The sequence below is a fragment of the Salvia hispanica genome, chromosome 3, assembly GCF_023119035.1.
Source record: "Salvia hispanica cultivar TCC Black 2014 chromosome 3, UniMelb_Shisp_WGS_1.0, whole genome shotgun sequence".
Lineage (NCBI taxonomy): Eukaryota > Viridiplantae > Streptophyta > Magnoliopsida > Lamiales > Lamiaceae > Salvia > Salvia hispanica.
In genome coordinates, this window is record NC_062967.1 from 18,441,331 (window position 1) to 18,465,317 (window position 23,987).

The window sequence follows — 23,987 nt, forward strand, 5'->3', positions numbered from 1 at the left end:
AGTATTTTTAAATAATAAAAATAATGAAATTAATAATTTTATTTCTTAACGAGTAATTCGAACCTGACCCGATGCAACCCGAAATCATCGGGATTTTATGGTCATCCTAATAAGGATCTAAACCTAAGAAAGCTTAACCTAAACTCATTAACTTCCTGCGTGTTCGTATCGAATTTTCGTGTATCAACCCTAAAAAATGTTTTAAATTGTACAATTATATTACTTTTTATTTTCATACTAATTATATACAACTATGTGTTGCCTCTCCCGAATAAAATAAAAATAAAATGGACAAACTTATTGAATTCCACAACTTTAAGCCCTTAATTATCATAATTACTTTTAATAAAAAAAACGTAATGGCAATGACCCATGTCAGTAGATAAGGCTCTCATTAAGAGTGATTCATCATATATAGACGGCTTATCCCTACCCTAGTTTTAATTTATCTTCGTCACACTACATTTTCTTCCCAAAAATTTTTAAATCATATTTTACTATACACAAAAACTATTATCAAAATAAGGATCAATCAAATATTAATGGTGTATTTTAAACATTTTTAAGAAAAGTACACGTTACATGAGTTTTCTCTTTAGAAACCTCCCCAAGTTTAGAAAATAAATTGGAATAGTGCATCATTTGGCATACATATCGCTCGGTATAAATTAAATTTTCGAGAAAATTCATCATCTACTTTATATTTTTCTTCTTTTATCTTTTTTTTTAAAAGAACAACACCACTGGTTCCCCATCTACTTCTATAATAACTTGAATCCCCAAGCTATTGATTGAAGAGGAAGAGTCTTACCAACTGAGCTGCGCTTCGTTATCGAGAAAATTCACCATCTACGACAAACTGTTTAATACAGCAATTACTTAAAGCTTAGGCTTTTTCTCTAATTTATTTATTTAATTATTTCATACTACTACTTCTACTAAACAAATCGAAAGAGATGCGATCAACAACTTTGACTATTGGTGGCGCATCTCCGCCTCTTCCCGGGGAATAGATGCCGGAATCCGCCGTGCTCTGCCGCGCGCCACTCGACGACGGCATCAAAATCAAGCTGGTGGGGCCCACCGGAGGAGGGGTCGAACATGCAATTACCATGAGAGAAGTCAGGCTGCAGGCAGGGCGGCTTGGCCTTGCGGCGGCCGGCGCCGACGGGAACATTGCGGAGGGCGCCGCCGGCGGTCCAGTAGCGCTGGCAGCCCTTGCAAAAGTGGCGCGGCTGGTTGACGTTGTAGTTGTTGAAGTAGCAGAATTTGGTCTCCGTGCTCTTGCACCTCGGGCACGGGATGATCTTGTCCGGCCGCTTTTCCAAGGCCGGGTCGGGTTTCTCGTGTTCAGGGTCGGGTTTCGGGTGTGATTTTTCTCTAGGGGAGATTGTGGCTCCGAATAATTTGATCCCTGATGGGGTGTTGTTTTCTTGGACTTGAGGCATGTATATGTGAATTTGTGATGTGAGAGAGAATGGAGAAAAAAAGGTTCTAAGTAGAGAGTCTATTTTGTTGTGAAGAAAATTATGTGAATATATGTTTCAAAAAAGCGAAAAAGTGAACCGGAAAGAGCGGGTGGGGAGAGTCTTTATAAGTGAAGAAAAAAGTGCATGGTTGATCTTGATGGAGTGGATTTTGGTGTACAAACAAAATTCACTATTGGATCGTAGAATTGATGGTCTAGATTTACCGTCGTCAATATCACTAGGAAGATGGGATATATAGGTTTTACTTAGTTAAAGCTAACCATTTTCTATATCGTAAAAATAACTCAAGACTAATAATTAATTTAAATAAATCTTGATTTAATTTTTTCTTAACGAAAAATTTCTCCTAATTGCGTAAGTTCAAACCGATAAATTTGAAAATATTTTGTACTCATGATTATACATTTTGAAAAACTTGCTAAAATTTTATCATTTATATGTCAGCATTATAGTGAGTAATTACGATTATTCTATTGGTAACATTGTTTACCGTTATTAATTATGGAGAGATTGTTGGTAAGGATCAATGTGATTTAAATCCATGTGATTCACCCGAGAATTATGCCCCAGTGTTGATCATCCAAATAATCCAAAGACACACAAAGATAAAATGAATCTAGCGCCAAAAGCTAGATCCTAAATTGAATTGGATGGAGGAATAGAAAAAGGAAGAATGTTTATGTGATGAATAACTAGGGTTAGGATTAGTAATATAGGACCTTAACTAAAACAAAGGAAAAACCCTAGAAAAAATCATGAAAAGAAACTATTAGAAAAGACGTACTAAAAGAAAGAAAGAAAAAATAATAAAAAACTAGCAGATCCATAATCTAAAAAAACATGTGTATTTGTACCTCATCCGAGCTCGATAGAGCTTATTGGAGCGTAGAATAATCCATTGTTGTGCTCCGTCCTGTCCTCAGTGCTCTCCTTAGATTGCAGCACTCGCAAAACAAAAAAAAAAATCAAAATAAACTATACAAAAAATTACACTCTAAATTAGTATTATAAACCGTTCTACAATATTAGCTTAAAGCAATAATATTCTCCGGCAACGGCGCCAAAAACTTGATGCACTATTTATTAGCACTAAAAATACCTGCAAGTTTATAGGGCAGATCTAGTATAGCTAAGGGTCAGTACCGGGATATCGAACACAAGGAATAAGATTGCAACTGGCTATTATATACTAAGCGTCATATACTATTTAGAGACACGAAGATTTTGGTTTTATAAACTAGGCATAAAATATAAACAAATAAAAGAAAGTATAAAAACAAAATAATACATGCAGGCTAAAGAATGTAGAGTTTTAGGATCCAACTACTACCACCTAGTGATGATTAATCTCATAGAACCTTTACCTTTACGTGTCTCTAGGATTATTAGGAAAGTCGCGATTCTAGGATAAGCTCTCTCTCGAGTGCAACTACCTAGTAGATTAGACTGTAACTATCAAAGTCTCCTTCTAATAGATTAGATTCTAATTCCTTAAGTTCCTAAAACTCAAGTCCTCACAAAGGGTCCCTTCTCTCGAGTGCAGATAAACCTATGTGTTGTACTCGTTCCTTTTACCACGTAAAACTAGCTATCTCTCGATTAATCTAGTTAAACGAACATAGTTCTAAAGTTGGCCAGATAAAAGAACAATAAAAGCACAAGAACAAGCAAAACAATCACAAGAGCTAGAAAAAGATTCAATTCAATAAATAAAAATATGTTCATAATAGTTTTCCCCAAAAAATCTACAAAAAATGTTTAACTGCTCATAGACAAGTAGTAAAAACAATAAAAGTACTAGACATGAAAGAAATCAATAAAACCCAAGGTCGAATCTTCAATCTTCAGTTTTCTCTTGCCTGGATCTGCAGAGCTCCACTCCAATGGAAGATGGATGAATTATTTGTGGAAGGTGGAATGGAAGAATGTGTAGAATGAGAAGGATTGGAGGCTCTGAGATCAATTATAAATTAGGTTAAGGAGGTATTTATAGGCTAGAAAAAGGTTTAGATTGGTAAATAATATCCTCCAATTAATTGAAAATATGATATTTTCGAATCCTTCAATCAAAAGGAGAGATTTGGGCAATAATATATTCCTTCCTTGAATTTCCACCTAATTTCTGCCAGCTTTGACTGCACTGCGCAACGTTCGTAGAATAGACATAACCTTCTCCACAGAACTACGATTGAGATTTGCGAGATATCCACGCGAAGCTCTTTCGAAGACGAAGAGAATGGTATGGATTAAGAACTGATTGGACTTCAAACTCGTTGGAAGATGGGCTCGAATAGAGGCTGCTGCACCTTGCCATTTTTGTACCTTTTTCTATCTTTTTCTATCATTTATCAACAAACACATCAAAAATACCAAATGTATAAAATATGCAATTTAAGAACCTAATTTCTATGATTGACATTTAAAATGAGACAAATCTAGCCCTTAAAAACATGCAAAATCCGTGTTTGTTAGATAATCATGCGAAACTCTTTCGAAGACGAAGACATTGGTGGACTTTTAGAGCGTTTGGACATCATCTCGGTAGGCCAATTACTGATTGAAACCAGGTGCAACTGAAATCTTTGATGCACGGCTTCCTTGGTTGTATCATCCTCACTTCTTGGAAATGATTTGTTCTCAAATCCGAGTCTTCTCTTTTCCACATATCTTTGGGATGTCATCGACCTTTATTGGATCCTCGCGTGCCTTCTCTCTCATTCCCGGACCCCAATCGACCCACGACTCTCGTCGAAGGAGAGACTCTTGATGTCAAGCATCCGTGGTCATATTAATTGCCCACTGTCGATAATTACGCAGGTAATCCGCCGATAACACTGTTATCCCAATTCCTGATTTCATCAATATTACATAAATATGCACTTCACCAATCAATATTATCTCATTATTATACACCCTTCCTCCCCCATCATGTGTCTTAGTTTTTCATTTTGGTCCGTCCTGTATAAATTGTACTGCTTCATTTTTACCACTTTTGGTAAAAGATCCCATAAGCAACTAACTCATTATCACGCATATTATATTATAAAATTTATAGTATATAAAAGCAGGATTCACATTCCACTAATTTTTTCAACCAATTTTTTTTACTCCCTCTATCCCATAAATTTTGTCACACTTTGATCGGACATGGGTTTAAGAAATGTAGTGGAAAGTGAATTGAAAAAGTTAGTAGAATGTGGATCCTAATTTTATACATAAATTTTATAATAAAATATGAGTGAGAATGAGTTACTGGAATATCAGATCCACTACTAAAAATGGTAAAAAGTGAAATGTGAAATTTTTTATGGAATAGACGAAAAAGAAAAATATGACAAACTTTCTACAGAGGGAGTAGTATATTTCTTAATATCCATGACCATTCAAAGTAGAAAATAAAGTATTAAGGAACGAATGGAGTACAAATTATATTCACTAGATTGTAGTACAAAATATTAAATACTTATGCTATGATGGAATGGAATGAAGGTGAAATGGAATGGATGTTGAAATGGAATGAAGATAGGAATGAAATGTCAATTTCTTTAGATTTCTTTTGCATTTTCATCCATTCACTCATTCATTACATCACACCAAGCAAATAAATAAAACAAGCAAATAAATAAAATAGAAGTAGAAATCACATTCCATTCCACCATTTCATTCTATCATACCAAAAAGCCTCTAAATATTAATCGGGTGCATGAACTTGGGAAGAGTAAAGTAGTACTACTCCTTTCATCCCTTTTGCTATATAATTTATTTAAAAAAAAAGAAAATTAAATAAAATGACAATAAAATATATAAGAAAAAGAGAATATAAAATAAAAAGTAAATACTATTATACACGGAAATCAATCATATATTGGGACGAAATAAGTGATCAATATAAAAATTAGTGCAGTGTAGAGGGAGACGATGGTCGGTTTGAATGAAAAATTTGACGATGAACTTTTTGTCCAAAGTAAAGCATAAAGATAAGTATAAAGCTTTTTTTACAAATATTAAAAAGGATAAAGCTTATAATAATAATCTAAATCTGCTTCTTAAGATAGTATTTCTCTTACAATTAATATATATCGAATTCGAGTCACAATTACTATGTGCTAATTTGAGCTGTTAAGCTAATAGAACATAGAAAATTATTATTCCTTTTTGCTCTTAAAAAAAATACAAGGGCTTTTCATTTTAATCAAGTTTTATAATTTCCTTGTTTTCAAATCAAAGTTTTTCTCTTTTGTCTTTGTGATTGTGATAGACATATCTTTGTCATGTGCTTTAAATTCTTTATCATGTGCTTTAAATTCTTAGCCATTAAGCTTTTAGTTGGTGCAAGTCATCACACTGTCAAAGAGTAAATTGAGAATCATTTCATATTATTATATTTAAAACTTGAAGATATCTTCATTTTAAAGTTTTTCAATTAATCAACGTGTATCGGTTTTCTTGTTTTGCTTATGAAATACTGCTCTCTCTATCCCATAATATAACATACTTGGAGAATATTAGTATATGATTTTAAGTGATGTTATTTTGTGTGGTAGAAAAAAATAATAATATTATATTTATATAAATGTCTGAGAAAGTTTTTTCAAAAAAGAAAATGTGACATATTTTATAGAACAAATTAAAAAGAAGAATGTGATATTTATTATAGGACGGAGACAAGTATATTTCTTTTGTTTTGTGTGGACATATCTTTGTTGTGTGCTTCTAATTCTTTGGAACGAAGCTCTAGACTTTTCCAACATAGACAAGATAGAATAAAAGAAACTCAAAGTTTTGTTTTATTTTCCATAAAAAAAAGTTGTATTTTACTGAATTTGATATCACACGGTGATCAACGATAAATGTACGGAAGCCTCAAACAAATATCTACTTATATTCTTGTGTTTCACTTTGACTTGTCTAAATTTTAAGAAATATAAAAAAAATAAATTTGAAATATTTAGTAGTATGTTTTATAGGACTAACTCCGTCTCTAAAAAACATAAACTGTTACATTATTAGAATGACCTTAAAAAGTAATATGAGTTTTCAAATTTTGGAATAGTTAAACAACACATTACCCCTTCACATTATTTTATTTTTTACACCTTATATCATTACACTTTTGATAATGATGTGGAGCCACTCTCCACTAACTGTAACAGCCCGCCCTCCTAGGGTACAATAAATGCGGCGGCTGCTACCCAAAACCGACTCAAAAGAAGTAAACATAGGCTAGGGTTTCATTTAAAGAGTACTGACCAAACGAATGGGAAGAAATATCAGAGTATTTAATGCAACAACTTAACCTAGAAGTTTAAAGGAAGACATATATCATAAATGATGATCAAAACCCTAAGGGTACGACATAATATCCAAGACAAAGTCACAAGAAAAAGGCTAAGGCCTCAACCGAAAGCAAGATGCAAATATTCCCAAAAGAAATTCTAAAGTGTATCAAAATTCAGCGGAAAGCGACCAAGAGAAAGTATAGCTATGTATGAGGACACAACTACGCTTGAAGTTCAACATATCCATATTAATTAATTAATCTGCTCAACACCCGCCACCGCTCGTCATCATTCAACCTGCACATAAGGAAAACACATGCAGGGCTGAGTATTTTGAAATACTCAGTGAGCTCGTTGCCAAAACATTTTATAAGTTATGCCACCCTTACCAAGTGAACTCGAGTTTTAAGCAGTTATAAGAGAAATATCACGAGTATCACAAAATATATTTTCATAGACTGGCCAGTCAAAATAATCCCCCATTTTCTCATCAAAATAACAATCATTTCATGGTGCGACGAAAGTGTGGCCACACTTTTCGCCCACGAGACCGGCCGACTAGCAAGGACGGCTCCCGATCCCATCGTGTACACAGCCTGGTACGGCTTGCGGCCCATACTCAGACCCGAATTTGTATAAGCATATCAAGTGTCACATTAAAAACAAACATATGCATGGCATAACAGTTAAACCACCCTTATAACACCAATCAATATTTTTGATAAAATAAAAGAGAGTTTTAAGAGTAAAGCCCACCTCGACTGCTTAGTTTTCAAGTAGTTTCGCTTTTCCGTTATCCGGCTTCGCAACCAAAGTTTCACCTTTTAATCACATAGGCACATATCACAAATTAGGTTTAATACTACTCTTACTCATGCATGTTTCATTACTTTTCCCTCTTCCCAATGATTTATCTTATCATTACTAATTAATCAAGATCATGTTTATCACACAAGATTATTTAACCATCAAACACACACCATACAAACACTACACACACACACACACGCGCATACACACACACACGCCACACACACATACGCGGCACACACACACATACATGTTCCCACATCCCTTTTTTATCCCTCTTTTACTCAACCAAGGTGCATGAGGGTTCAAGAAGACCGATTAATCGGTTAGAAGAAGAAAAAGAAGAAGTAGAAGAAGAACAAGCATAACTCTTAAACAAAAATACCTTTTAGAGAAAAACGATCGGTAGAAAACAAGTATTAGCCTTGATTCTTCAAAGTTCTTGGATTAAACTTCAATTCTTCTCCAAAAGATAGCAAAATAATGGAGAGTAGAAGAAGAAAATTTGAGAGAGTGAGGGGATGGTGGGGGCCGAAAATATGGGGGCTAGGGTTGGGGTTTTGGTTCTTATTTATAGAGTTCAACAAGATCTTTAGGTAATTAGAATAGAATATTTGGTAAGATCTCATTCTCCACAATTAAATAAATAAATATTGTGAAGTAGGGAAGGAGAATTAACAAAAATAGATCCTAGGGCAAATCTCCAAATTTTCGAAAATTAGGCTTCTAGGATGGCCAAGATTTTGTCTTGGTATATTTTACGGAGTAGAATAAAATATCACGGAGCAAAATAAAAATAAGAATTCTCCCAATTTGGAGTGAAAAGTGGCGCCTCCTATGCCTTTTAAATAAGGCATGGATTTTTAAATATTGACTAGAATAAAGTAAGGCAAGATCTCTTGAAGTATGGAAAGATTTGGTAGAATAATTAAATTCTAGGTATGGAAGGAAATGAAATAAGGGATCAAGTAAATAAGCAAAATAATATTTCCTTCCCAACATAGTGATTTTCGAAAATCACTATTAAACAAGAGGCTCGATTTTTCCATCTTCAAAATAAGGAAATAATTGGCTCTCGGATTTTAATTTGGATAAATATCCCAAGGGGGTCTAGGGTTCGAAAATTACAAGAATTAGGGTGACAAGTATTTATGGAAAATTTTCTCTAATATTCTCACTCACCCTTAGATAATTAATTTACCACATAATCTCACAAATTAATAAATCACATGCCACATCATTAAATCAATAAGTTTGACTTTTCAAACTTTCAACACAAACCCTAGACTCAAATCGACCATATCATCTCATGAAATAAATGCATTCTCGATTTCACGTCATCAACAATTAATTCTAGGGCTCTAAAATTAGGGTTCGGAAATTCGGGATGTTACACTAACACTACTTAGTTAGATTGTCAAAATTTGTATGATCTTGCTGCGACAAAGATACTTCTAACAAAGCGAAGTTTCTGCATGCAAGAATCAAACTTAATGTTTCACTATGTAGGTGAGTATTCAAATCATATAAAAGCTTTTTAAGCAAATACACGTGGTTGAGAAACTTTGGATTCAAAAAACCTTTAGCGTCTCAATTAGATAGGTTTATCTAAATCACGCTGTAAGAAAGCAATTTTATCATGTCGAAAATTGTTAGCCAATTCGTTAAAGTTAGTAAGTTACACAATATAACTTGACCCAACACTATAACGACCAAACCTTATGTAACATGATTAAAATTTGATATTTACTACTTCTTTCATCCTATAAAAGATGTCACACTTTCCTTTTTAGTTTGTCCCACAAAAGATGTCACATTCCCATTTTTGGAAAAAGTTCTCTCTCATATTAATATAAAAATTATTTTTTCTCTCTCCTAAAATCTTGTGTCATCCCACAAGTGGAACATCTTTTGTGGGACGGAAGGAGTATAAAATATGATATTATACAATTAAAACTTAATCATGATTTAAATCTAAACAATAAAATTAAAATATACATATTTTTTATTTAATAAAAGTAATTAAATAATAATATTGTTTCATATTGGATAACCCAAAACTAATCCAACCCGATCCAATCCGAACCAAACCCAAAATCATCAGTTTATTATTGAGTCGCACGATAAGGATCCAAACCCAATAAGGCTTGACGCAAACACATTAATTGTCAGCATACTTTATTTCTTACAAAAATTTTATTTTTTTTTTATTTAACTTATTAGTAAACTTGTAGAGTTAATGGAATTTAATAATATAAAGATTCACTTAGAGATTAATTCTATAATTTATTTTTATTTATAATTTATTGAATTTTAATATATATTTAATTTATATAAGTCCGACCAATTATTGAACCAATAGGATAACTTCGCCAAGTCAGATTTAAATTTTTTAATTAGTAAGAATTTTTCAGTTTATAAATTGTTTTGTTATATCAAAAAATTCCTTGCACATAACCCAATACTATAAAATAAATTTCCTTGCACATCATTACCATGAGAATTACTCCATATTTTCTCTATTTGATTTTATACTTTTGAATATCTATACTTTTACTTTTCTAGATCAGCTAATTCCAATATAAACAATCACACTACTATACATCTTTATCTCACTTCAAATAACATATTTTCCTTTTTAATGTCCTATTCTAAATTATACTCCCTCCGTCCCAATAAATATGAAACGTTTGCTTTTCGGCACATGATTTTATGTAGTGTTGTTTTATGAGTTAAAGAAGAGAAAGTAAAGTAAGAGAGAGGGAAAAGTAGAGATAAAGTTATTTCTATTTTAAGAAATGTTTCATTTTTAATGGGACAGCCGAAAAAGGAAAACGTTTCATTTCTAGTGGGACAGAGGGAATATAATTTCATAAAATCTTGTACCAAATAAAAAATGTTCTACTTACCGTGAAATCAAAGGAATATTAATTTTAGAAAAAAGGAGATTATTAAATTTGGAAAAATAAAATAAGATGCCCTTCGTATTTTCAATGTTTTAGAGATACGTCATTTATTGAACCATAAATCAATAGTTTTATTAATTTGATTATCGGTAGGATTTTTAAAACATCAGTGATATGTGCTAAGTATTGGAGAAGAATCCAAACTTTATCGATGGAGTTTGGTCTGTAACAAAATTTCACAGTCGTTTGAGTACATGATTTTTCTTGTAATTTTGTTGAGTGAACCACGAATGGCTTATGCATGCTAGTAAAATAATCTCTTAGTCCGCATAATAAAATCTCATTTTGGTCTAATGTGGCACCGAAATATGTCAAGAAATACTATAAAATTTTTGCAAAATGTGAATTTCATTTTCTTATATTAATTTTGTAATGACATATGAATATAACGAGTTTATAGAATGTGAATCAATAATACAATATACAAATAAATAAAGATATAAAAGAATGAGATTATTTGATAGAGTATCAACAAAGTGCAATATTTATATACATTCATAAACGAATTATGTTGTTGAGTGCTCCGGGCACATTTTCAATTCATTGAGAGATTACTTACTTTAATAAAGTAACCTTTTTAAGATTAAATGAAAAGTAGTTATTTCCATTTGCAGAATCATATTTTTCTCACTTGACAAACAACCATTTTCGTGGTTTAGTTGGAAAGATACGCCCTTTTTTCTTTACTTCTTTAACCATTCTTTAATTGCCATAGCTTATTTTTAAAAAGGGGACATGATCCAATTATTTAAACGGTAACTCCGTTTTGCTAATTGAGTGTTCCATGAGCATCATGACATGGTAATTACATAATTATCCTCAATTTAAAAGTTGGTGTCCATAATTTTCTTATCTTACGAACTAATTGAATGAGAATATGCTTGAAGTGAGGCGACTACCATTGATGAGGATTTTTTTTATCCTTTGTCTATTGTGGTTAGAGATGCCCACGGTTATGGAACCAGCGGTTATGATTCGGAAGTACTGGTTCCGATTTTGAAAATTGTTGAACCAGAACCGAACCGCGAAGTATTTCGCGGTTACTGACCGTGGAAGCCTCGAAAAAATTGATGGTTAATCGTATTCGAGGGGCAATATAGTCTCAAGTTCTCAACATATTTAGCTCGTAGCTATAGGAAAAAGTGGGTCCTCAGTAAATCTACCCCAAAAATATCTAGTTGCATTATGCGTCTTTATGATAATTATACGACTTTTAAAACTTAAAAGCAAGCTGACTGTGTTAGAAACATTGAAATAGCATGTTGCTTGCTTATGTGGCAAATATTCAACTTTGCTTTACTTAAATGAGAAAGTCTTCCCCCCTTTCCATTTATTGGTTTATTATACATTAAATATAAGTGTTTTTTTTATGAATTAACAACAAATTTAATAGCTGTGATTATCACTTTTTCTTTACCCAAGTTGGACATACTGCTGGGAAATTCGAGCATTCAAGACTCATCGATCTCACAAAAATTAAGCAAGTACTATTATAAATGTGTAACCAATCTTTAATATTCAAACCCAATGTATAAGAAGTATAAACTGATAATTACTTTTCTTCATAAATATATATGACAGTATAATAAGGTAAAATAAAGACTGGTAAAACATTTAATAATTATAAGTGGCAGATTTTTTTCTGTTAGATTCACTTTAGCATAAAATGGAAAAGTGAAAGCAAATAAGGGGCAACTAAAATAATGCGAATAAAATAATCATATTGAACGTAGGCAAATAAAGTACTACTAATAATACTATATTGTTTAGGGAAAATAAAAAGAGCAGATTAAAGGTGGAGTGTAGTTAAATATTGAGATATATGCATGCAACATACTGTGGAATCATTAACCCTTTAGCTACTTAAGAGTAATATATTCCAATAATAATACAAAATCAATTACCATTGGATCATAGATTTTCTCCCAAAAACATATCCTCTTTAATTATCGTTTGCTTTCTTCATCACTATGCTTCTATTTTATTATTTCGATCCAAATCTTGTTGTGGAATAAGATAAAGGGAAAAGTATTTAGCCATCTCAGTCATGACTATTTATTTTGCTATCCATTTCATTTTTTCATCTGTCAACAAAGTTAGAAATATTAATCCAGCCACTTTTCATAACAAATTAGTCAGCTTCTGAAAAAAGTGTAGTTTTTTTTAGGTAGTGGCGGGCATAGAATTTTGATATTGGGATCCAAATAAATGAAATATATTTGGGCTTAATTAAATTCAAACAATTTAATTACAGTTGGGTCTAAATGGGTAGTAAAATTTAAAAGATAATGAGCTGGGCTCCCATTTAATTAAATCCTAATTCATATTCTTGAGCCCAAAGTAATATTTAATTCTTGCATAGTACTTCTTACTCAATGAATTAGGGATTTCGAAGAAGAGAAAGAAATGGGGTGTCTAGATTTAATTACCAGACTCTTTTTGGGAAAACAATTCCTAGAAATTGGACCAGTTAAAAAACTAATTGGGTGGGTTGTCTCTTTTTCAATAGTTGGGCTGAAATTAGATTTAGTGGGCCCAATGAAGTTTATAATGAAAATTGGGCTACTTAATTAATTAATTTTTGGAATTAAGTATTTCCCGAATAAATAATTAAGGTACGGATTATTCTTTTCCCGAAATAATTAAATAGAGTATTTATTTGTGAAATTTGATCAAACACATATTCAAATCTCGGGATTTAATTAAACTAATATCACACCCGTGCTAAGCACGGCCAAATTTATTTATATCAAATTATGAATGGCAAATTTATTTATATCAAATTATGAAATACTTATTTGAAATAAAAATTATATTGTAAAAGTCTAAAATTGTAAATGTATTTATTAATAAACATATACAATATCACATTTGATAAAAATGTTTTAATTTTAATTTTATTAAAACAAAGTTGTTATATAATACAGAGTTTAATATAAGTTGGGTAAAAAATTGACACTATAAGAATAATATACTCATAAAATGATCCTCCCTCCGTCCCAGAAAGATTGTCTCATTTCCTTTTTCACACTCGTTTTGCAAAAATAATAATACATAGTTAAAGTAGAGAGAGAGTAAAGTAAAAGAGAGAATAACGTAGAGAATAGTCTTACCTGTATTATTCTTTCTCTTATTTTACTCTCTTTCAACTTTACCTATTTATTATTATTTTTGCAAAACGAGTGCAAAAAATAAACTGGGACAATCTTTTTGGGACGGAGGGAGTATTATTGATAAATGTGCATAAATATAGAAAAAAATTATATGAAAGCTTTATGATGATTTAAACTAAAAAATAAAATTAAAATTACATTTATATCTCCCTAAACTCTAAACCATAACTCTAAACTCTAAACTCTAAACATAGGAAAAAAAACTAAACTCAAACCATAACCCAACCCAAAAGCTAACACATTAGCTTTGTGGGTGTTCGTGTCATGTCAAAAATTTTCAGCCCTACATTTACCATAAGTATCTTATGACTTAATTTATTTTGACATGACACAATAACGACATGAACATGATATTATACAATTAAAAGCTAATATTACACAACCTTGGTCTGTCGTTGATCTGCAATAAGAATACAGAGAAGAAAAATATCAAAGGTTAAACAACTGAAATATAAAATATTCTTCTAGGCAAGTGGAATATTGCCTTGATAGTGTTTATTCTAGAAAATAGGACTGGAGACAGAGATATCATCCGTTGACATCAGATTATAAAGCTTTTTGACTCCATCTTAGTCCGTCATTGATCCACAATGAGAATAGTGAGAAGACAAATCAAATGTTAAACAACTGAACCAGGGGCGGAACCAGAAATACAAATTAGCCGATGCTGAAATTTAATAAAATAATACTCCCTTCGTTTGGCGGTAGTTGAGTCATTTCATTTTCTGCACCCATTTTAGAAATATGTTAAAAAATAGTTAAAGTGGAGAAAAAGTAAAGTAAGAGAGAAAATGATGTTATTAAGACTCTTATCTATATTCTGTCACTTATTTTACTCTATCTTCGTTTTAACTATTTATTAAGTATCATTTTTTCAAAACGGATGCAGTAAATGAAATGACTCAACTATCGCGGACGGATGGAGTAATATTATTACAATATTTAAAATAATAATAATATTTAAAAAATAGTTAATATACTACTATATATATAATTCGATATATTGTTTCGTTAAAATCAAAATACATCTATAAAAAGAGGTATTAGATTCAAAACTAATATAGTTGTTGTAAATTAGTTATTCTATCTTTTAATTGATTCTACATATTATAAAATAATGAAAAAAAATACAATAATGAAATCTATGAAATTGATTAATAAATCGATGAATATTGTGTACATTGTACTGATAAGGCTAATTTCATGCATTGGTTATGAGATTAAATTCTGTGATTTCCTGGGTCTGACAAAGTTTTGTAAGCCAGGTGTGTAGAGAAAATGTCAGATCCAGGATTAAAGGAGTTTGGCAGAGGAAGTGAGCAGAAAGAAGGAAATTCACTAGACGGAGGAGCATCCTAGATAAAAGGGCAGAATGAGAAGTACAATGAAGAATCTAGAAGCTCCACTCCTTATAAATAAGAGCACGCGGCTTACATGAAGATCATCATCCATCATCTTTTAGCTCTTAGCTCATCTTTCTCACACTCTACACACACACTAGGGGGTAGAATTTGGGGGTTCGGTTTGAAATTTGGAAATCAGTTTGTGCCACACCGTCTCTACGCGAGGCGAAGATAGAATTCACATCTTCTGTTTTAAGTTTACGTTTCTGAATTTCCCGAGTCTTCGCTGTTCGAACCTTGGCCATATTTTGTTAAATATCTGTTGAATCTGCACTCGGTTATAGGGTACAATAAATGCGGCGACTGCTACCAAAACGGACTTAAAAGAATTAAACATAGGCTAGGGTTTCATTTAAAGAGTTTTGACCAAAGTATTTAAAGGAACTATCAGAGCAATAAGTCAACGGTTTAACCTAGAAGCTTTAATAAGTAAAAGAAAGGCACCATAAATTACGATAAAAAATCTCAAGAGTTTGACATAGTTTTCAAGAAAAACCACAAGAAGTCTAAAGCTTCTAAACCGAAAGGAATAAGTGCAAAATATCCAGATAATACTAAAGTGTATCAAAAATTCAGCGGAAACGACCAAGAGAAAGTGCAGCTATGTATGAAGACACAACTACACTCGAAGTTCAAAACATCCATCTTAATTAATTAATATGCTCAACACCCGCCACCGCTCGTCGTCGTTCAACCTGCACATAAGGAAAACACATGCAGGGCTGAGTATTTTGAAATACTCAGTGAACTCGTTGCCAAAACATTTTATAAGTTATGCCACCCTTACCATAGTGAACTCGAGGTTTTACAATTATCAAAATAAATATCAACGAGTATCACAAAAATTATTTCCATAGACTGGCCAGTCAAACAACTCCCCACTTTTCTCATCAATTTCCACAATCTCAACATTTCCATGGTGCGACGAAAGTGTGGCCACACTTTTCGCCCACGAGACCGGCCGACTAGCAAGGACGGCTCCCGATCCCACCGTGTACACAGCCTGGTAGGGTTTGCGGCCCTACTCAGACCCGAATTCGTTTAAACATATCCATAGCCCTATAGCCCAATGGAACGAACTCTCAAACTGGGCATCAGACGCACAATATCACAACAAAACAGACATAGGCATGGCATAACAGTTAAACCACCCTTATCTCTCCACATTCATAAATTTGCAACATAAGAGAGAGTTTAAGAATAAAGCCCACCTCGAGTGCTTAGATTTCAAGTATGTTCTTTCCCTTTGTTATCCTGCTTCGCAACCGAGGTTTCACCTTTTAATCACATAGGCATATATCACAAATCAGATTCAACACAAACTCCTAAATCATGCATGTCTCAACGCTTTCCCTTTTCCCATCGATTTATCTTAACATCATCAATCAATCAAGGTCATGTTCATCACATAAGTTCCATTCACATCTCAACTCTAGATCTAACATCAACATATGTCACATAAGAGTATTTTGCCAACATACACACAACACACACACACGCAACACGCACACACACACGCCACGCACACACACGCAACGCGCACACACACGCACGACGCACACACACATACATATTTTCCATATCCCCTTTATCCCACTTTCACTCAAACAAGATGCATGAGGGTTCAAGAATACCGATTAATCGGTTAGAAAGAAGATCAATCGAGTAGAAAGAAGAAGATTAATATGAGAATACCTTTTTGAGAAAAACGAACGGTAGAAACGAAGTAAAGACTTGGTTCTTCAAAAATCTTGAGGCTCAAACTCTATTTCTTCTCAAAGGATGGAGGATTATTGGAGAAAAGTAGAAGAAAATTGAGAGAGTGAGAAGAGAGGGAGGGGGCGTGTACTTTGGGTGGGGGGCGAAAATTGTGATGGCTAGGGTTAGGGGTTTCTCTTATTTATAGTGCTCAATAAATCTTTAGGTAAATAATATAGAATATTTGGTAAGATTTGATTCTCCATAATTAATTAAAAACAAATATTGTGGAGTAAGGAGGAAGAAATAATACTACCTCTGTCCCTGAAAATTTGATACATATTACCATTTCGGTCCGTCCTTGAAAATTTGATACACTTCACTTTTATCATTTTTGGTAGTGGACCCCATATTCCACTAACTCATTCCTACCCACATTTTATTATAAAACTAATACTTTAAAAGTAGGACCCACATCCCACCAACTTTTTCAACTCACTTTCCATTACATTTCTTAAAACCCGTGCCGGGTCAAAGTGTGGCAAATTTTGGGGGACGGAGGTAGTAAAACAAAGTGAGCTAGGGTTCAAGCATGGGGATTTTCGAAAATTGTGACTTTTAATTAGCCAAGATTTCGTTTGGTATATTTTACGGAGTAGAATAAAATATCACGGGGCAAAATAAAAATAAAAATCCTCCTATTGAAGAAAGGAAAATAGGCGTGTTCTATGCCTTTTAAATAAGGCATGGATTTTTAGTATTAACTAAAATAAGATATGGCAAGATCTCTCGAGGTATGGAAAGATTTGGTAGAATATTTAAATTCTAGGTATGGAAGGAAATCAAATAAGGGATCAAATAAAAATAAAATAAATTCTTCCTTCCCAAAGATAGGTAATTTTCGAAAATCACCTAGAACAAGTATAGGTGTCGATTTCTCTCATCAAGAATTAGAGAATATTTGGGTTTTGGATTTAATTTGGATAAATATCCCAAGAATTAAATTAAATCCGGAAAAATAGAATTCCTTCTCCAAAAATAAAAAATCAAGGGGTTCGAAAATCTCTTAATTATGTGACTAGTATTTATGGAAATTTTCCATAATATTCTCACTCACCCTTAAACAAATAATTCACCTCATAATTTAATTAATCACATGCCACATCATATAATCAACAAATTTGACTTTTCAAACTTCCAACGCAACCCTAGACTCGACTCGGTCAAAGAAACTCATGCAATAAATTCATCCATCAATTAATTCTCGTCTCCCACGTCATCAATAAAATTCTAGGGCTCTAAAATTAGGGTTCGAAAATCCGGGATGTTACAATTTATGTTCTTACTTGTTATCTTTTGAAAATATATGGTTAATTAGTTATGCTTTCTCCATTTTATTTACATGTTCAGTTAATTTCTTAAAAAATGAATCTCTTTTATTTTTCAATTTATACCAAAAAAATTTTATTTTAAAATTAAGTAGTGTCTATTTGTCTAATGTCTCTTTTATATAATATAGGAGTAGAATTATAGTCAATAATTAGTATAAGTATTGTGTTATTTTAATAATTTCTATTCTCACAATTTAATTTATATAAAATAAAAAAACTAAAAATATAATAATTCCGGGTTTATGGGTACCCGATTAGTTGGGTTCGGGATTCTTTGGAGAATTAATTAGGTATTGTTTCTGCTCCGTAGAAAAGCATGTTTTAGGTTTCAATAAAGCATGATTAATTCAAGTTGTGAGCATGATACATGTGAGAATTTCGCGAATAGATTTTGTCTAAATAATCTACTAAATAGATCTGATTATTATGTGATTTATTTGTGCGATTAATAATTGTTAAATTATGTTAATCCGTCACACCGCTTCCGCTGCCAGTTCCTTCAAGTTGTTGCTATGGTTTCGTTTCATGTTATTATTGTTTTTCTGTTAATTTGGATGCTTTTAGCGATTGATCTGAGTTTTACAGTTGAATCGTGTGGAGATCGTAGTTGATCGTTTGAATCTGGTTGAATCTGTGTGATCGGAGTTGGAAATTGTTGTGGTATGTTATGGATGGCTTGGATCCGGAGCGGATGAAGCGTCTCGTGTTTGGATCTGTTCATTTCTGCATGGTTTTGATGTTTAGTTTCTGTTTTCTCATTTACCTCGTCTAGCAATAGTAGATCTGCTTAATCTTAAATGTTAATCGTAGTTTAATGGTTTAATTCGTATTTTGCAGCTTTTCATCCGTATTTTGCTAATTCGGAAAATGGTCCCCACGATCTGTCTTTCCTCTGTCTGTGCATTTTTAGGAAAAGTTGTTCATCAGGTCTAGTAATATGTTATCGCCAGAGTGTTGTTTCGTTTACATCTTGTTTTTCGGCATGCATTTTTTCGTTATATTTGCCTAGGTCTAGCTGTTAGTATAGTTTATTTACATTTCCCCAGTCTAGTAGTTAAGTCTCAACCCAAAAAAAAAAATGTGTGGCAGCAGAACACTGTTTAGATCCTCTTGCATGTTTACTTACGCCTCCATCTCTGTGGGATTCGATCCCTACTTCCTTATACTAATTCTTTTAGTACAGTGGGTTGAGGGTTTTGAAAAGCAGGAAAAGATTGTGTGCCCAACGACCAAAGGTTTCAACGATCCTCTGAGTTCCTAGATCTTGTGATTTAGTGGATTCTCTGGATTTGAGAAGTCTAATATTATTTACAAAACACACGAACACTTCTTCATGCTCTTCATGTACTTTAAATATTTTAACATGAAACATTAAGTTTATATGGTGAGGAGATTGAAATCATTGTGCTTGCAAACTTTATATGCTTTTAGGAATTAAAATTTGGACAATTTGGTGACTGAGTGTCCCATCATGGTTGAAAAAATGAAAATAAAATGAGAAGGAAAAAAGTAAATTAAAAAGAAAAGAGCAAAATTGGTGAAAAAGAATTTCTCAGCTTGACAACAGTGTAATTGTTTACACTTGGGCTAGGTTAAAATTTAATACTAGAAAATAGTCCTACAAATATGATAAAAGTTAAGGCCCAACAACTAATAATAGTACTACGTGATTTGGAGCCCAATTATAAGTCATCTTCTTCCCTAAAATTTTGTGCGCCGCAGCGTCAATATTTTGGATTCAATACTGGTGGTTCCGTCCCTGAACTGAACTATAAAATATTCTTTCAGGCGAGTGGGATATATGTATAGGTTACGAATCCTTTCAAGAAAATAAATGGGGTCGAAGGAGGAGATTTTGGGGACGCGAGTGTCGGATGGCCTTGAATGGATGCCTCGTGCGGCATTGAATATTTTACGAGTGATTAAAAAATTTAATTACGGCTCATGTATTCTAATTAGATGTTATCTCGATTTGATAAATGTGTTATTATTTTTATCTCTTAAGGAGACATCTCCGCAAGACACATAAGTCAGAGTAAGGTAATCCGAGTTAAGGAACTCTTAAGCGATCGAGGTGAACTTTTTTTTAAATAAAGAAATACTCCCTCTGTCCCATTAAAAATGAAACGTTTTCCTTTTTTGTTTGTCTCATTAAAAATGAAACGTTTCCTAAAATGGAAATAACTCTATCTCTACTTTTTCATTTCTCTTACTTTACTCTCTCTTCTTTAACTCACAAAACAACACTGCATAAAATTCCGTGCCGATTTTCAAATGTTTCATTTTAAGTGGGACGGAGGGAGTATATTTCAATTATAATTTTTGGCTTTGTTCCCATACTTATTGCTTTGAACATTTTTTTGATGTGAATTGACACTGACACATTTGTCTCGCCATGTATTGTTTTGGATCACCTATCTATTGGGCTTTGCCAATATATTTAAATCGAATTCAGGTCCCAACAAGACCGTAAACCTTGCTCGGACTAGTGTACACCTATGGGGGATCGGACGCTATCTTTCGAGTTGGCCGACTTAAGTGACCGTCGTAAAATGTGACCACATTTCTGATTCACTTGGTCCAGATATGGTATTGACAATGGAAAATGGTTGACCGACCGACTTTGATGGAAATGAAATCTTTTAGTGTATTTAAATCTTTTTAAGAAAAAACTTTGAGGTAGCTCAATGGTTTGCTTGCCAAATCTATGTTTTTTTATGAAATGTTATTTTAATATGTGTCCACTGAGTAAACATAGTACTCAGCCTTACATATGTTACAAATGTGCAGGTTAAATAGTGCCTATGGAATCTGTTGTTTATTGATGTACCGAATGTGTAATGTCTTCATACATGACTTCGTTCTTTCTCTAGAACGCTTCTGTTACGTTTTCGTTTGAACTTATGTTTCATTGACTATGGATTACTCGAGTTTCCGTACATTCAAATGATACTCTGATTATAATAAGTTGTTTCCCTTATTCGAGAATTTTTATATATGTTATTTCTTTGTTTCTTCATTTCTTTTCCGCTTCTTTAATCGATTATAAGATTAATGGATCATTATGTATTTGGGCTTCAGATTTATTCCAGCTGGGCTAAAAGGCTAAAATAATTAGCTGCCTCATATCATTTGTAATGGCCAATTTGTATGTGGCCCGTTACTTACTTGAGAGGCCCCGATGGCTGCCGCGTGGCATTCCACGAGGATCGTGATTCCTAGCTGTTGGATGTGGGGTTCTGTTTGTTTGCTGAGAAAAATGAACCACCTCACTCTCTATCTCTTATTCTTCACTGTACATACACGCACTCTCTCTCTTCGGAATTTTATCTACATTCTCTCTAGAATCTTCTCTCCCTCTTCATCTCTCTCTCTCTCTCTCTTATGAAATCCTTCTCCGGTCACTTTCTTTGGTTTTGTGAGTTCTGAGTGAGGATCCTTCAACCTCTGTGTTGATTGGTCGGTTTTGTTTGAAATCAAACGATTATGCTCGATCTGTTCCAGTTGGAGGAAGATATTCAGGCGATTTCTTGTGATCTTAGAGATCTGTGACTTCTTGAGGTCCTGGCTGTGTTTGCGAGGTGTTTCGTCAGTCGCGTGTTGAAGCTGTCCGATGCAACGTAGTAATCGGTGTATCCCCTAGGTTTGGGGTTTGGTTGTCTCACGGTGCTAACCTTGTGACTAGTTGGTGAAGATTGAGGAGGTCCATGGCTCTGCATGTGCAACCTGAGCCATATCATAATATTCTCGTTCTCTTTTACTTGTTGTCTCTTGTTTTACATCTATAAGGATCTGGTTCTTGGCTTAGCGTCAGACCCGATGAAGGATTTGACTAGTTCTAGAGGGCTTTACCTTGTATCTGTAACTTGTATCTTGTTCCTCATTTTGATTGTATCCGGTCTGTACTTGAGAGATTGACCATCTTTTGCTTTGTAATTAAAAGATGTCTCTGTAATTAGTGAATCTTGGATTATCTAATCCCTACAAAAATGAATAAAATAGACTTTAAAACAAAATTTGAAAATTTTCTAAGAAGTTTGGAGCACCTTAAGTGTTCGATAAATATAAGAAATATCCATCGAGCACAAGATGTGCTCGGTAATAAATACTCTGAGGTGTTTGGTAATGTATAAATAAACATTTACCAATCACCACGAGCACTTAGTCGAGAAAATTTATGAAGCACTTTAAGTGCGCAATAATTTGTAGTGGTATATCTAAAGAATGTATAGGTGCTCGGTGGGTTTTCCTTTTCATTGCCTACAATATTCGATAAATTAATTGATAGAGACCAAACATGTGAACCAATCCAAAAGACTAACCTAATGAAAAAGAGAGCTTATTTAGCCTTTATATACCCCACGCACCAGTCATTCTTCCATCTAATTTGGAACATTGAGTCTATTACATTTTCATGTGTTTTTGCAAAGCACTTCTGAAGCTCAATAAATAGCTAATTAATTATATCAGTTTAGCGATCACTTTATACTTATAAAATGGTTTTTTAGTGATATAATGTGAAAAAAATGGATTTATTTTAGTGAGATATAATATGAGAATAAAATACATCTATGCATATAATAAAAGGATACGCGGCAAAAACACTGATTCACATTAAAATTCCAGCAACGTGCTAGTAATTACAATAAAATAAACTTGTGCTGTTGCGCATATAATATCAATTAAGCAATTGAATTCTAGCTACATGACAAGATCCAAGTTCCAAAGAATATGAGAACTAATTTAAAAGTTTTCGTAGCCTAACAAAACATGAAAATTACGTTACCAAGAAAAGAAAATTGATAATGATACACAATGAAACACACTAGCATATCTAAAACTAGATCGATATCACGCAACAACCAAATCTCCGCCGGCTTTAGGAAAAAAACATGACAATTTTTAATGCAATTATCCAAAGTCTTCATTTTTTTGATCCAGCAACTAAACAAATACAGTGTAATATAAGTATTGGATTTTTCAAAAAAAATAAAAAAATAATAATAATAAAAATAGCCAAAATACAACACATGAGGTAAGATACTGTCGTTAGCGCATCCTTTACACGAGTAACATAAATATTGTGAAGTCATAGTTACTCCATTCCTCCCTTAATTTTTGTCTATTTTTATTATTTTCGTTCTACCTCTATTTGTTTTCAATTTTCATTTTTTACTATAAAAGACAAATAAATTTTGCATTCCACTCATTCATTTCACTCACATTTTATAATATAGCTAATATATAAAATATTCTTATTTCACTAACTTTTTTCAACTCATTTTACTTTTTTTTAAATTCGTGTCCAACACAAAGTGGACTAAAAATGAAGACTGAAGGAGCATAACTAAAATTTATTGATGATTATTTTTTTTATTATTACCACAAGTCCACTATAAGATAATAGAGTACGTTCATTATCCTATAATTCAAAAAGTGAAAAAAGATCAGGAATGTTATTTTAAAGTCTACGATGAGTACGAACTATTTTGTTTTTCGTTGAAAGATTAAGGAATGCCAATATGCTATTTCAACTATATTTTTTCATTCTTTTTAAAATTTTACTATACCTATTGTGTATTAAAACTCGTGAAATGTTTTATTTTTATGGAAAGGGAGTATTTTGTAAAGTATATTTTGTCTCGAGACATTGCACTAATGTCATTCGTAGTCTGTATTCATTAAAAGTATCACCAGTCATCCTTGACATTGATGTATTTTCGCGGAAGAACTTTTGCACTTTTTTAAACTGTTTTACCACCAAAATTCTCTCAGGC

At 32.8% G+C, this 23,987-nt stretch overlaps 1 protein-coding gene across 1 annotated transcript; it reads right to left on the reverse strand.

Annotated features, from left to right (window-relative positions):
- Positions 1-723: 723 nt before the first annotated feature.
- LOC125216938 (dof zinc finger protein DOF1.5-like) lies at positions 724-1,522 on the reverse strand. The gene has a single exon (XM_048118729.1). The coding sequence runs from the start codon at positions 1,446-1,448 to the stop codon at positions 963-965; it is 486 nt and encodes a 161-aa protein (XP_047974686.1). The 5' UTR covers positions 1,449-1,522; the 3' UTR covers positions 724-962.
- Between the last annotated feature and the right edge of the window lie 22,465 nt (positions 1,523-23,987).